The sequence below is a fragment of the Taeniopygia guttata genome, chromosome 4 (genome assembly GCF_048771995.1).
Source record: "Taeniopygia guttata chromosome 4, bTaeGut7.mat, whole genome shotgun sequence".
Taxonomy (NCBI): Eukaryota; Metazoa; Chordata; class Aves; order Passeriformes; family Estrildidae; genus Taeniopygia; species Taeniopygia guttata.
In genome coordinates this window covers 5,413,495-5,429,391 of record NC_133028.1, presented here as the reverse complement: position 1 = coordinate 5,429,391, position 15,897 = coordinate 5,413,495, and the positions used below count along the sequence as shown (strand labels likewise).

Genomic DNA, 15,897 nt, shown 5'->3' with positions numbered 1-15,897 from the left:
AACATCCCAAATTCACATCTGGTGAATGTCATCAGTTATGGGAAGATTGTGCTTGAAGCTGAGCGAGACTCACAGCTAAGACTCACTACAGGAAAAGGAACAGCCATTTTTCACCAAGTGCTCTGGGTGAAAAAGCACTGAAGATGCAAAAGAAGGAAGAAATAATCAAAATGCACAGCATGGTTCCAATTCTTAAATTAAAACCAAGCTGGTAGGCTTAAAGTCACAAGCTATATTTGTTGCTTGAGTTCTTGGATATTGTAGCTCAACAGTTTCTCTTACTTGGCTTGACAACAGAGGATCTTTGCAAAGAAATTAAAGCCTCAATTCAACCACATGCAGTAGGAAGACTGCAGTTTATTTTCAGTGATTCAGGGGGGTCTGTACAAGGCTGATAAAGAAGCTGTGCTCCTAGCTGCAAGGCTTTTCTCCAAAGAAAACAGAACAGGAACCTCTCACCAGTGTTTCACCAAGCAAACAGCTGTTTTAAACAAATGCTCAAACTGAAGATAACCCAACACCACACATACCTTGACCCTCTCCATCTGTGTGCTGAAGGGGTAGAGCAGCTCAAAGAGAATCAGGCCCAGAGAAAAGATATCCACCTTGTGCGAATAGGTGTTGCCACAGATCTGAGAAGGCAAAGTCAGGGTCAGGGCAATCAAGCTACTGCATACAATTATCTGCAAAGTAAATATCACCCTTGTAAGTTCACCTGTGGCAGTCACCAGCCCTGTGCAGAGCTGAAAGCTGCAGCACAGGGACATAGGTGAACTCAGCAATGAGCACCAGGGAGCAAGGTCCTGATCCTCAGCTCCTCTGTGCTGCAAAGCAAAATGTTTCATCCCACTTAACCTCATGCACAGAGCGTGTCCTTGTTCAATTAAGCGAAATCTTTTACAGTTACCTTCCTATACTGCATTAAAAGCAAGAAAAATGAATGCATCCCGTCTGAATAATTAGCTGCTCTTTTTGCTATAGCAAATACATATATTTAAATACTCATTTGGAATTCAATTTAGCTCAAAACTCTATTTTTATGAGAAAGAATTTAAGTGATTTGATTGCAATGGTTTACTAGGAATGCCTGATCTTAGAGCTCCCAAAAATTCCGGGCTCTTCCGGGCACTGCCAAGCACAGCTTTAGAGAAGAGAGCACAAACCTGTTCCGGGCTCATGTAGAGTTTGGTCCCTACTTGTCCTGTGTGCCTGGCATAAGCTGGCATTGGGGTCAGAACTGATTCCTCCTCCTCATCTTGGTCCATAGCAGTCACCAGTCCAAAATCCCCAACCTTTACTATGTCATCCATTGTGAAAAATATATTGGAAGGCTGAGAAAAGAAAGAGGTGAAAAGAAAAAGTAAGTAACAAACAAATGTCTGTGTTTCAGTGGTAGTAACACTTGGTTCTAACACAGAAGCTGTCCAGGTTAAAAACATTAATTAAAGTGCGGGAGAATAGCAGTTAAGAATTGCAACTATTCAGGAAAAAGGAATTTCTCCTGCATTAACCATTGTCTCTTCCTGAAGCTCAGACTGCTCATTTCTTGTCATTCAGAAGAGGTTTACCAGCAGCACACAGGTCTGCTGAGGAACACACTGAGTCAGCGCTGCTGAGAACAGCACAGGTAAGTTACCCAGCTCACAAGACACTTTCACACCACATGCTGCAGTTCCATCTCCTGGGCTTTTGTATTTTAATCCCTAAGTGCAAAAGTAGTTTGCTGTATTTATCAACCAGCACACAGCACATCATTTCAGTGTTATAGATACAATGGGAACAAGGCCTGATTTTCAGTATAACTCTGCAGTTTAAGGTGGGAATGGCTGTTTGCATAACGGAATGAAAAGTTTATTTTTGGTAGAAGCTTAAGAACTTTGCAATTCATAAAGGCAGCAACAGTGATGATCTGGCTTAACTCTCCTTTAGCTTGTGTGCCACACACCACCATCCTTGGCTTTGCCTACTGATAAAAGAGAGTGGAACAGAGCTGTCCCTTGGCCAATGGTGTACATCCAAGAGACTATTTCAATAAATTTGCTTCCTGGCTGATAGAACAGCACCCACCAAAAGAATGCTTATTCCCTTGAAATATAAGCACTCCAGCTGGGTTACAAGTACAGACACAGAGTTTTGGGGGGAGAACAGACTGATCCTGCAAGGGGAAGGAAGCAGCAGGATGCTGTACAGGGCCAAGCTGCAAAGAGGCAGGTGGTGCTGGGCAAGCTCCCCTCAGAGCTCCTGGGCCCTCGAGGCTGGGAGAACATGGTCTGTGCTTTGCTGACATCAACAGGAGCAGGAAGTCAGACAGAAGGTAATATTTTTCCACAAGATAAAGGACGACAAAGGTCACCTATTTCTAAGTCCATCTGACTTCCTCTGTTAAAAACAAACCCACTGTGTGCACAAGAAACAAGACAGAGAAAAGGATTCTTGTACGGTTCTTTTTGTGGTTGTTTTTTTTTTTTTTTTTTTAGGTAATGGCCAGCTCTGAGGGAAGCACTAGAGAAACACTTCCACAGTGTCCACATCCTGCCTCTGCCTTCTGAACCAGGTCTTACCCTCCACTGGGTTTCCCTGTAATGAACATCCAGCCCTTTGGAGTCACAGTGCATTCAGGGCACAAAAGCCACTGCCCTGTAAACCCCCAGTGTCTCCAGGCTCTGGCTGAAGCATTTACACAGCACCCATCCCTCAGTGCACATCCAATGGTCAAAAGTCTTGATATCAGAATTTTAATGCTCAAGGAATAAACATCTTCATCGGGAGTTTGTATCCCATTGCCTTGATTTCCACCCTCCCCCTACAAGCATCTAAGGCAAGATTTGTCTTGCTTCCTGGGGAAAAACTCCTTGTAACAGAAAGTTTATTTTAATACTTCTCTGGCTGGACACAGACTGTCTCTGAACAGGCTGGCACATGGTTTCTACAAATAAGAGGAATGGACTCTCTGCTATTGCAAAATATCAGCAAAAAGAAACCATCAAGATCACGTTTGGAAGAAGAAAAAGCCTAAGGCAGAAGCAGACAGTTTTGATTTAAATCATCAGCAGAGTACAATCAAATATAACCACCCTCTAGTTTAGTTATCTTGCCACCTGCACAAAGAAACTTCTCTCTATATTCTTCAGTCAGAATAAGAATTCCCATTTTTTCACATGAATAAGCTTCTCACACATCTGGAATACTCTGTTTAATTCAATTAATGCTGCAAAATGTATCCAAGACTGTTCTTGCAGTTCTGTGAAACTGATAATTTCTTTTGAGCCGCCAAGCATGACCGACAGCTTATCCTAGGAAAAACAGTTAATTCACTTGACAGGCAGACTTTTGTTTTTGCACTTCATTTTCTTCAAAAGAATTTGAACTCTGACCTCTTCACTTGCCCACATAAATTCCTGCCATCTTGTCATTACAGTATCTCTGATTAGCAGGAGCCTAATTAATGCATTTTTAATGTGCACTGTTAATTTAAATATTTAGGTTACTTATTGGATCTTTTAATATGCCCACCTAGCAATTTATTTTCACACAGCTCTAACAGCTTTTATTGGTGCCAATGGGAGCAAGAACTGGCCGCTGCTATCACTGAGCTCTGCCTACAGCCAAGCCAAAGCAACTTTGCAGGTTGTTCAGTTGTTAGTGCTGGCACCAACTCAGGGCTGCATGACCAATCTCTTGGACAAATTACAAAATTAGGTGAGATCTCTTCCTAGGAGCTTCTGAAAAGTATAGAAAATAATTAAATAAACTGGCTGTTGTTTTGACCAAATTAACACATAACAGACAAATAAACTTTGGGATCCAAGAATAACATCTATACAAGCATAGAAACTTTCCTGAAGGAGGAAGTTGTTCATCCAGGGACATTGTTTCCAAGTTGGTTATACCAAGTAAACAAAATTAAATCTCTCGTTCAAAATGCTGCCAGCACTGAACTTTTAAGATGGTCCAACAAAACATTCTACACCTGGTTAAGACTAATACAGTTTTAAGTGAAGATCTACATAAGATTTACTGAACTTTACTGAGCTCAGTGAAGACTGCAGAGGGCTACAATTGACAGTATTGTTAAGAAAGGTTATTAATTAACATGTCTAGCAACGTATTAGTAGAGGGATTTAATTACTTTTATGGCCAGTTTCTCAAGCACTGACAAAGATTTATCAGATAACTGGTTCAAGGTAATTGCCTAATGCTGATGGGAAAAGAAAATACTTGGAAGAGCTCATGAGTTTTTCTAACTCTGTCATACCCTTTGAGGATTACTGAATTTGAACCTCCTTTTACTGCCACATCTGACATGGTATTTTTTTAGCTTTTGCTTCTGCTGATAGCAAATTACCATTTGAGAAGCCACAATCAATTCAGTAATTACTCCACTGAGGTAGGGTACTAATGCCTCCTCAAACAAGCACAGAGAAACAGAACTGTCCCTACTTGGCACAAGGGATTAATTTCTCAGAGCTTGGCCTAATATAAACTAACTTTGGCTGGGGTTTTCAATTAAATTTATTTATTTGGTAGCACATACTGACACTTCCAGTGCTTTATGTTAGAGCAAAATCAGGCACTAGCATAGGAGGATCATGAACAAACTGAAAGAAAAGGTACAAGGTACTGCTGACTTCAGTTCCACTGAACATCAGAGGTGCAAACCACGTTTCCCAGTCCTCACTGCCTGGATGCTATGAGACATTAAAAATACTGTGAATCCTTCAGAAAGCTTCACTGTGACAGCTGGCATTGGCTCACATTTCTGCTCCAGAACAGTTTACATTTCAATTCGAGAGCAGCACTACTTAATTTTTACTTTCTCTAACCAAGAGTAACACGGCTCCTTTTAGGCTGTATTGCTATAGAAAGAAGGAAAATACCAGAATTAGAATCACAGAATTATTTAGGTTGGAAAAGACTTTTAAGATCAAGTCCAACTGCAAGCTCCACAGTGCCAAATATCTGCCTCACTTGAAATAGTAGAACAGGATCCAAAATAGCTTTGTCATATAGCTCAGCACTGAACAACCCTGTACAAAGAACATGAATTAAAAATACCATAGGACAAATGCCACTGATCTGTGCCAGGTACAAGAAGTCTTGCTGTAAGAAAGACCTTAATTGCAGTAACAAGTGATGAATATTTATTTCCTGGAGCACTGCACCTCCAGATTATTGCACAGACATTAATTCAGCTTTTTAAACACCCATGCCGAGGTCACTGAGAGGAGTCAGCTATTTTGGCAGGCTTTGTCTGCAGTGACACATGCCTCCCACATGCAGCAACCTATGGATACAAACCTTGAGATCCCTGTGCATTAATCCTTTGCTATGCAGAAAGTCAACAGCTTCAGCAATCTGCAGAAAGATCTGCAGACACTCTGTCCTTTCCCTCTCCTCTATGGTGCATCTTCTGCTCATCCAGTCTTTAAGGTTCTCTTTCCGGCAGAGCTGCATCTGGATGTACAGATACACCTTTGGAGAGGTGGGTTTGACTTTTTCTACAGTGTTTTTAGAAAGGTCCAGGCTTAAACTCGTTGGCCTTGGAGGAGAAACAGAGAGGGGACTTCCTGAAGCAGATTTCTTGTTATTAGATTCCTTTGTAATTTTCCCTTTATCCTCAGAAGGACTCTCATTATGTGAAACATCAACTTTATCTTCCTTACTAGAGGCATTTCCACAGCCAGAATCCTCAAACACAATAGAGGAGGAGGTCCCTTCCTTCAGATGTACAACAGGAACAGCTGAAGAACAAATTTCCAAGGAGTGTCCCAGCTCATTACTGTTGATAGTACTGTCTTCTACATCACAGCCTGTAAGGACACTATCCTGGAGGTTTAATAGTGGATCTTCTGAGTGCTGCACGTCCCTGTTGTCTATATCAGAAAATTCCAGAGGAGAAAACTGGCTTCCAGATGAATCTGACTGACCACAGGGTATCCCCACAGACCTCACCATCTCTGATGAAGCTGCAGTAACTTCAATGTCCTCCTTTGTTGAAAATGGCTCTGTTGTGATCTTAAAGGATGGGACATCCATTGGGCTGGGAGAACTGAGTGGCCAATCAGTGCTGGAAGACAAAGATGAGAGATCAATACTAGAGAAATTGTAGTGGATTCCAACATTCCACTAGAAATGCACTTCCAAAAACCCAGATTTTAACAATTGCTACCCCTGACACCTGTGTCATACTGCAACAAGGAGTGACTACCCAAGTGTGGGAATCACCAATAACCAGGATTTAGCATCTGTGTCTTAGCAAGGATAATGTTTTCTCATTGAGACAAAAGTGTTGATAAAGAAATATTTAACAAGCTCTACTGCCTGGTTTCCTAATGTGCAATCAAGGCTCATCATGCAGCCCTCTGGAACATGCACTGCAAGGATTATTTAAAGTGCCTTGGAAGAAGTACAGCTGTGAAATGTTAATTTGATGCCTGAAATATAAAGGTCGCTGTATTCTAAAAATTGTGAGGCATGTTAAGATGTTATTATGAAACCACCCAGCAGTCTTGTATTAGGCCTCATTCTATAAATGCCAACATACACACACTTTTTCCTCTCTCTTCACATTCTCTAACTCCTTTATCTAATTTTCCATTTTTAACCTACTTCTACACCAAGCTTCACAAATCCTCAGTCTGATTAGCCCTCGTATTTCTAGTGAAATTAATTAATTGAATTCTTGGAGTACTGTATCAGATCCATCTAATAAAGACATTGAACAGGAAGAAAGCAATAGAAAGGAACAAAGAAGGCAGAGATGCCAAAGTTTGCAACTGAGTAACAGGAGCAATGCTCCAACCTTCCAATCCCTGCAAGGTTCAGCTACACAACTTTAATTAAGAACCATGTAATGTTTCCTAAGCTGAAAGAAGGACCTTAACACAAGAGAGGATGCATAAATCAAGAACTTTATGCAGAAGTGTGCTATATTTTTATCTGTTTAATTGAAAAGTTAGCAGGCTAAATTAACAACCATCTCTCTCCCTGACAGTCTCTCCATCTTCCTGGATCCTCTACCAGTTTTTTAGTTCTCTTGACATACAATCTCAAATTCAATGGTTAAAAAGAGCCCCATGAGTTACCTTTCATCTTTTAACCACTGCTCATCCATCTTTTCCTGCCATCTCTCAGGGGGAGCTTCCAGCCATGCATTGAAATACCGAACAATCCCTGGATGTTCGAGCTTAGCCAAAGCCTTGACTTCCCTCATCACCTTTTCACGAGCCAGCTCCCTGTGGTTTGGGGTGAGGAGAAAAAGAGACACGGTCACAAAAAGCAACAGCACAGCACAAAAATTTCTGCAAAGGAATTTAATCAAAGCTGCCCCAGTATACACCAGGCCAGTAGCATTGCTTTTCACATCAAAACAAAAATGTGTCTGAAATTCCCCAGAGTAACTCCTTTAGCTGAGAAGTGTGGAGGAGCAGAATGTGCTCATAATGGCTCAATAATTAGTCTTCCCTTTTCACATAATTACAGGCAGCAAAAACAAGAAGAAATTAATCTTCCTCTCAACTGCTCTCAAGGATAGAAAAGAAGATTTTAAACAGCAATATTCTACAGGGATGTAGAAGACACTGACACAAAAGACAGACAGCAATACCTTAGTATTTGTTTTTTAATTGACAATAGGTAAGGAAGTTGCATAAGGATTATTTCTGTTCTGTGGACAGAAAGCAGGCAGCCTCCTGTCTTACTGAAGGAATTTATCTCTCTTCATAAGAGTGTAACTGGATCAAATAAAGTCTGATGGTTTTATTTAATAGCTTTGAGTATGCTTGGGAAAGAAGAATTTAGGCTACCTTAAGTTTCTGAACAAAACCTTTAATCTTAAATAGTTATGCTTATTGGACACATTCAAAAAATAGTAATTCTAGATTTCATAGCTTTACCCCCTCCCTTTTGCTGTTCTAACTTGAGATTTTCAGCAGCAGTGTCTCCCATCTCCCACTAAAAGGAAGTGCTGCAAGCTCTGGGTAGGGTAATCCAGCAGCATGGCTTGACCACCTATGACTGAGAGAAAAGGTAGGGGTTGTGGGACCAGAAAATGAAACAAATGGGCAAACGGAGTCAAAATGTAGGTGAGGGAGAGAGGAAAGAAAGAGGAGGTGCAGTAGGAAAGGTAAGGAGAAGAAGGAGAGAAGCACATTAACAGCACTACAATAACTGGTCCTGTCAGCAAAGGCTCCATTCACTAAGGAAATCCCCACAGAGCATCATCCCCACAAAGGGATCTGCAATGCAAGTGTTTTAGCCAAGCAGGCCACCTCTGCTGGGATTACATATGCCAAATTCTCTGTGCCAAAACTGAGACAGCCCCCCCCATTAAAAAGTGTGTCATTCACCCAAATGAAATATCTGGGAAATCAGTTCAGGAGCAGATGGTTCTGTGTAGGATGGGATCCCATTCATTCATTATTCTGCGTCCCAACAAATCCATTCATTACCTGTTGGGCAATCGGATCCTCTTGATGGCATAGTTGCAGTCATCTACTTTATTTCTGGCTTCAAAAACCACTCCAAAACCTCCACGACCCAGACACTGAATTGGTTCAAAATCTGTCAGATATCTGGGAAGAGAGGGGTGTGAGGAAGGGACAGAAGAAAGGAGGGAGGATAGAAGAGAAAAATGCATTAGTATATATATAAAAATATACGTAATTTATGGCCATGACTGAAGTAGTTCTGTGCAGGCAAAACATGCTGAAGGACTTGCAGAATTTCTTATTTTTCCCTGTTCACCCACTGTGAACAATTTCCTATCTATGAAATGGACAGTTGCTAAACATGTATTTATACAGAGCCTATCACAGGCCAGCAGGATCCACCCTGCATGCACTGGACAAACTGAAGAGGTTTTTCAGAGCACCAGGCTGCATGCCTACTGGATCCTGAGCATAGAGCCCACGTTTCTATAGCTGAGTATTTTCTAAATCATGATTTGCCTTTAACCCTACTCCAAATAACGGCTTCTGCAACTAGTCCTTCTGGTCCTGATATTTTTCCCTCCTCACTACAAATCAATTAATTCAAAATCAACACAACATCCCATCCAGAACATCACTCTTCTTATATATCACTACTTTTCTTACTCTTCCTCATTTTAAACTCTCCAGTTCTTACTTTCATTGAGTCACAAATGTACAGGAAATGGTCACATTTGCTCTGGAGCATAATGGCATGCCCCTATTAAGCCTTCTGTCTTAACCAACTCCTTTGTAAAACCCATGAAGGTTTTATTTCAAGTATAGACTGTTTATTCTGCAGAGTATATAAAATGTCATCTATTTCCATGTGTAACTGCCTTTCTCTGCCTTACACCATAAGCACAGGAACAGATGGAGTAAACACTGATTAAGACCTACAAGGATCAATCTCCCATTTTTCTTATCAGCAAATACTTCTGATCACATGTAACCTGTTGCCTCTCTGGAATTTCTGAGACTAATCATAACTGCAATCTCCCATGAGTAATGGGGTCACAGAGTCCTTTGTGCCAGTTGCTGATTATCCTGGGAAGTCAGAGGACTGGGAGTTCCTAGGTAAGAACAGGTGAACACCTACTCTTTCTATCTCCAGACAGCATTAGTAGCCACACTGATTAAACACCTTGTTTATGTTGTGTTGAACAGACCTCACCTTGACACATATCCAGAGTTCTTGGCATCACTCCAGCTGTTGTCTTTAATGTCTCCATAAGTGGGCTCATACTTACAATCAGTCTGACACTGTGTTTCAGACTCCTTCCGCAGCTAACAAGGATTTCCAAAACAAGAACAAAACAAACAAACAAACAAAATCAACTCCTTGAGTGCCTGAGACTGGTTTGTACCCTAGATATGGCATTAAATAAATATCTCCAGACACGTCAGAAGCAGTCTAATCTGCTTGCTGAAGCAGTTAAGCAAATTGTATGAGGCAGCTGGCAGCCTTCACATACAGATTAAACAATAAATTTAGGCTTTTGATTTTATCATCTCATTAGTTATTAACTTATTAATATTACTCATTGCAGAGTCCAAACTGAAAGAAACAGCTAAAAGAATTCCTTCTGTATTTGGGATTCTGAAAGAAATACTTACTCTGCTGTAAGGGTGGGGATGGAAGAGTTTGCGCACAATAAATGTCGTGGCCACGATACAAAATAAAATGGTGCCAACAATTTCTTTCCACCAATGAAGCAGAAGAACGGGATCCTTTTTGCGAATGTTCTTGTAATTTGTGTCCTCAAAAAATCTAACAGTGATCTGGTTGCTGCGTTTATTTCTGTCCCTCTTGTAGTAGGGTAAGTAATAACCATTATCTGTGTATAAAACACAAAGAGAACACAGATTTACTTGCAGGTACCTACAAAACAACTTTGGCTTCTCATTAATAGGTCCCCTCAACAGACATGAGGTGTTTTTATTTCCATGCCCCATGATTTTAAACAGCACATAAGTAAATTCAGTTAATTAAGGTTGTGGACAGCAATTAGGTCTTTCTAGCTTTAAACCAGAGTATCTTCCATATGGACAACTTGTGACAACCATCCTGAGTCTCCAGCACTGCTAGTAAATTCTGAAAAAAGTAATTCCCCAGATTTTTTCCACTCCAAAGAACTCTCAGTAGCAACAGCAGCACACACAACAGCACTTCAGTGGCAATCCCTGGCACTTTGTTGTGCTTTATGTGGCACTAATTGTACCTACACTGCAATCTGCAAATCCTAGTTTGGGCAGTAATTTCCTAATTCATTAAATATTAAAAAAAAATACATATATTTAAGGTCTAACAAATGGTCATTTATTGACATTCACAGATAATAAAACCTGGGTATTTGAAATACTTTAAAGTCTGGAACTTCACTTACCATACGGGTACTGCAGAACTGACAGTGCTCCATTGCTGTATTCCTCATGAGAATACTTGTCATTGCTGAGACACTTATCAAACTCATCAGAGCCCACCAGCACTGGAGTCCTGGAAGGAGAATCTAAGCACAGAAAAGACAAAATTCTCTGAGCTTTCTTTAAAGTACAGACTGCTTATTCTGCCGAGTATATAAAATGTCAATTGTTTGTAAAATTCTTTTCACATTAATTTAAAGAGAACTCCAATTGCATAATCTTACAAAATGCCTCTTGAATCAGGCAATGAGAAGTAAATTCCATAGAAGGAAACATTAAGAAAGGTAACAGTTACTTAGTACTTCTTCCCCTTGACAAGTCAATTCACTCATATTCACATCACTGCAAAAAATTTCTTCCTCTTTTTGTTGAAAAATTTGATTAAGAAGACCCAGCATTTAATTACTAACAAAGACCCTGTCAAATCCATAGTAAAAGAAAACAGACATTAAACATTTAATTAGAAAAAAATAAACACTTAATAAAGCACAGAGATACTCCTGAAGTAGTTTACAGTTGGAAACATCAAACTAGCTTGAAACATAACTGGAAACCAGAAAGATGCCCCGTCTTTTTTGAACTAAGGTAATAAAGTAAAATCTGAATTGTTACTTACGGATTAAAGGTTTCCATTTGATTTTGGGAAGAGGAATAATTGCATTATCATTCCTGGATTCCAGAGCCTTTGGGTTGGTTGGGAATTTCTCAGAAATCCTGACTGATGATTGAAGATATAACTGGCCCCTGAACATACCTAAGTAATAAACAAGGAAGCATATTAGTCTTTAGATTTGGTTCTCTTCATCCCTGGAATAAAACTGCCTAGTCAAAATGGTTAAACACATGTTTGAAAATATTCCTTCTTATTCTGAAAACCTGAGATACTGACTCTGATTGCTAGGCTGGATGAATTCAAGTAGTATCTTCCCCCTGCTCTAGGAAAGCAAGAGTTCAGGACATCTCATTTTTGCTGCTGGAAAGCTGGTGCTACAGGAAAATGCCAGAGCTGTAAAGGAGTTTGGGATTTGCAGAAGTAAGACCTCATTCAAACTTCCTACCCTTGCTAATGCTGCACAAAACAGCCATTACCAGGAAGGCTGCAACAATCTGGCTTCTTCCTTGTGTTATTCTTTATATGTTATTCTAACCATTAACTGGAAAAGTACAAGGTGCAAAGACTTAAGAGAAAAAGGCTTAAGGCAAACCAAGTCTTAGAAAACTAAAGCACATTTACCTCCCAGAGACAGAGTTGAGGAGGAGGACCTTAAGCCACTCTATTTCAAATAGTCACAAACCACATCCAATGAATCCTGACAGCTGGATGAAACCTAAGCCATCTAAAATCTTATCTGAATTTTCTTCACAGTATGTTACTGCAATCAGAGTACAAATTAATGGGAAATAAGGCTGCTTTACTAGCTGCCACCCTGTCTTCTAAAGTTTCAAGACTTTAAATCATCTCCAATGTACTGAAACTACAAAGCAATGAACATTTCAGAATCAAAACGGAAAAGATATACGGGTTTGAAATCTATCATTACAAAAAGATTTGCTTTACTACAACCTCAACAGAGAAATGAATAATGTTTACTACAGAAAATGCTGCAGTTGGTGTCTCACCCAAATAGACACTGGATTCTGTGGCCCCTCTGGCAGCTTCCACAAGGTCTTCTTCATCTTCCAGTACCTCATTATTTGTTGTGTAACTCGTGTCATCAAACAGACTGATTGGAATTACTTTGCCATCCTTAAGCAGCCATGCAGAAGCAATTGGAGTGCAAAACTGAAAAGGAGAGAATAATTGGAAAATGAATGTTGTATTAATGAGCTATTAAATAAGAATAATAAAAAACAAAATGCTTAAATTTCTTGTTTAAATTTTTCTAACAGATACAGCAGCTCAAAGTCAGAACTTCAGTTAAAAAAATACAAGCAGATGTGTGCTCCTTTACAAAGACAGTGCCTGAAACCAAAGATGAAAGACATCTTCAAAACATCTACTTTTGTGATATTTAATATTCTGCCTTTCCCCCTACCTGGTATTCCCATTCCAGATGTCCTCCTCGTCTGTTAAAAGCCATCACCTTCCAGTCAGCCACAGAGACCTTTATCACTGTGTCTTTCATCATAGCTTCCTGCTCATCCACATCTGAAATGATTTTTGTTTCTTCTTTGTTCATAGTTGATTTAAAATTGCTCTCAATGTATCCTGCTCTAGTTTCAATATCTGGGACATAGCGCAGCTCAAAGTGACCAACACTGAAATTCCACCTCAAAGGAAAAGAGAAAACCTCTGTAGAAAGAGCTTTTATATTCAAAGGAAGTCCCAAGTCCTCTGTGCATAGGATTTCTACACTGAATTACCTATATTTGGCCCATATTTTCACAGTAAACTCTCAGACTGTCAAATGAACAAAACTGTACCAGGAGGGGAGGGTTAATCCAGAACACAAATCAAACAAGCTGAGAAATGCTGTCCAACATGATGGGTGAACTGAGAAAAAAGGTGGTGAAGTAGGGCCAATGGCACTAAAGGCTTAGTGTATGAAGGGGAAAATTCAAATCTTCAAGTATTAGAGCTGGATCTGCCTAGTAAGAAAACATACTGTGGCTGATGAAAGCAGTAAGTACAAAGCTGTTAGGAAGCAGCATTCTAACAAGCCACTTTTCACTAATTAAGTGTATTTAACTGGAAACATAAGATTTTTCAAACTGAGAAATGGACAATCATTTTTTTGTTTAATCCCACATACAACCTAACACAGGTCCCTTGACATGAAAGCAGGACTGCTCATGTCCAATAGGTTAACATCAAAAAAAGACAAATGTACAATGAAATGTGTAAGGAGAAAAGGTTTCTTGCATAGCAAAAAATTCTTCAATTCTTGTAAACCTACAAAGATATAGATGGGAAAAGCACAGCATGTTTGGACAGCAAAAAGGGGTAAATATTTCTTGAACAGTATATTTGGGTACCCAAAGCTTCTTATCAGTCTGGCAACCACCACGAGCCCAAACTGGCTCTTTAAAGAATTTACACCCTTATGGTAAAAGTTTGGCATATTTTATACATTCAGTCGATGTATTAAAGACATTACTTTTTATTACTTTTTTTCCCTCTGGATTAAAAGCCCAGATGTTTCCTACCCATTCCATGGCACCAGGAAAGCACCTCTGTTTCTCACCACATAGACAGGAGGATTCTGGGACACAAGACTAAATACTATGGTTTTGACATATCTCTCCTGGCTAATATTTGTCACCAAGAAACACAGAAACCAAGATTTATCCTCTCAGATATCTGATTTGTTACTGAGTTCTCATTATGTTGTCTCTGATAGGCTACAAATGCACAACTTGTCACATCCTGCTGCAAACAGGAGAGGGAGCAGGGGAACAGGGAATGACTGGTTCTCCACTATCTTGCTGGGCAGTTGCTTGTATCTATGTACAGAACTCATCTTTTTAAGTCTGTGTTTTATGAAGTGGGCTTGTGTTTGATTTTTTTTCCCCAGAAGATATGTGTCTGTAGTTTTACAGAAATCTTGATGTATTAAAACTTCATGTGACAGCATTAGAAAAATCACAGATCGAATCAGTTTCTACAGCTTAGAAAGAACAAACCACCTACATTATGGAATGAACAACAGAAATTTAAGAATGGTTTAAAATATCAACTTAAAATGAAAACTTAAGACATCATGCATAACCTCCCTCCCCAGTGACAGTTACCATGAGCAGTAAAGAACTTTAAAGGGAGTAGATTACAACAAGACTTTTACACTGTCTCTTCTTGCACCAAAGCAGCAGTTAGAACAGACGCAGTGACATTTGCCCTGTGCAGTACAGCAGTGACAAACTTTCCCGAGGTGAGCAAGGACAAGGGGAGCAATGTGATCTGACTCCTGCCTTTTCTGCCTCACCATCTGTACGGGAGTGTTCCCGAGCAGTTCAGACTCACTTCTCGTTGCCGCTGCGCGGCCCCACGGCCCGGACGGTTTTCTGCGTGCGGTGCAGCAGGAGCGTCTCCTCCTGCTCCGTGTCCTCATCGTCCCAGCGGCGGCAGCCCACGGCCGAGCAGATGTACTTCACCTGAGGGGCAAGGCAGGCTCACTGTGTGACTTCAAAACAATTATAACCAACAGCAATATTCAAAGCTAACAATCCTTACAGCCTGCTCTTGGCTGGCAGGCAATTTGGAACTCTCTGACTTTAGATGTTTGACTGAGGGATGTTGAAAAGCCTGGTTTTAGAGATAACAGCTTTTCAGAACAAAAACTTTCAAAGGGTTCCAGAAAGTTTACAGTCTGTGGTATTTTAGCTACCATGTGACAATATTTTGTATGTACTTCTAACAGAAAGAAATCTGAGCTCTCTCTTTTCCCACTATTTCTATGGACATCAAAAGAACATTCCTGCAAGAACCAGAGCATAATTGTGTTTTCATGTCATATTTGTCTCAGCATAACTCTATCAGCTTCAAATGAAGTACTGTTGACCACAATGTCTCCCCCCTTTGCCTTGTCAGCTACTAAAAGAAAACCTTAATGAACTCTCACAGTCACAGTTTCCAACAGTCCCAATCTCAAACAGAATTTGCATTATATGGGCAATGCCAGAGAGATGAAAGTGCACAAACTCTTTGGAAGGAAGAGTTAGGCACTATTTCCTCTAAGAGGCAGCTTTGCTACTGTGAGCATAAGCCAGGAATCAAAATTTCTGAGAAATGACAATTTCCTCTTCTGATCACTGGAGGAGAAGGAGCCCGTTGGTGCACAGAGCCCTCTGCTGCCAGTGAGGAAACCAAAAGGAATTAATGAACTCTGGTTTGGGGTCTGTGCTCTTTGTCACTAGTGACAATTCCTCACCACACCACAGAAGTGCTCCAGATTAAAATGTATGGCGAAAATGAAATAAAAATCAAAAAAAAAAAACCCTGATTTTGCTGAAAACAAACACTGGAAACTTTTAATTTTTTAACTGAATCTATTTTTTAACTTGTTTT

At 40.1% G+C, this 15,897-nt stretch overlaps 1 protein-coding gene across 1 annotated transcript in view; it reads right to left on the bottom strand.

The window, feature by feature from the left end:
- The window catches only part of EIF2AK3 (eukaryotic translation initiation factor 2 alpha kinase 3), a 42,362-nt gene that overhangs the window by 4,003 nt on the left and 22,462 nt on the right, over positions 1–15,897 (bottom strand). Inside the window, exons 4-15 of the mRNA XM_002187294.7 lie at positions 14,854–14,984; positions 12,929–13,163; positions 12,513–12,675; positions 11,509–11,646; positions 10,856–10,978; positions 10,086–10,306; positions 9,643–9,755; positions 8,451–8,573; positions 7,086–7,235; positions 5,299–6,067; positions 1,164–1,331; positions 531–632 (exon numbers count right to left, since the gene is read on the bottom strand). Coding sequence (XP_002187330.6) covers positions 531–632; positions 1,164–1,331; positions 5,299–6,067; positions 7,086–7,235; positions 8,451–8,573; positions 9,643–9,755; positions 10,086–10,306; positions 10,856–10,978; positions 11,509–11,646; positions 12,513–12,675; positions 12,929–13,163; positions 14,854–14,984 — 2,436 coding nt within the window. The remainder of the gene's footprint in view (positions 1–530; positions 633–1,163; positions 1,332–5,298; positions 6,068–7,085; positions 7,236–8,450; positions 8,574–9,642; positions 9,756–10,085; positions 10,307–10,855; positions 10,979–11,508; positions 11,647–12,512; positions 12,676–12,928; positions 13,164–14,853; positions 14,985–15,897) is intronic.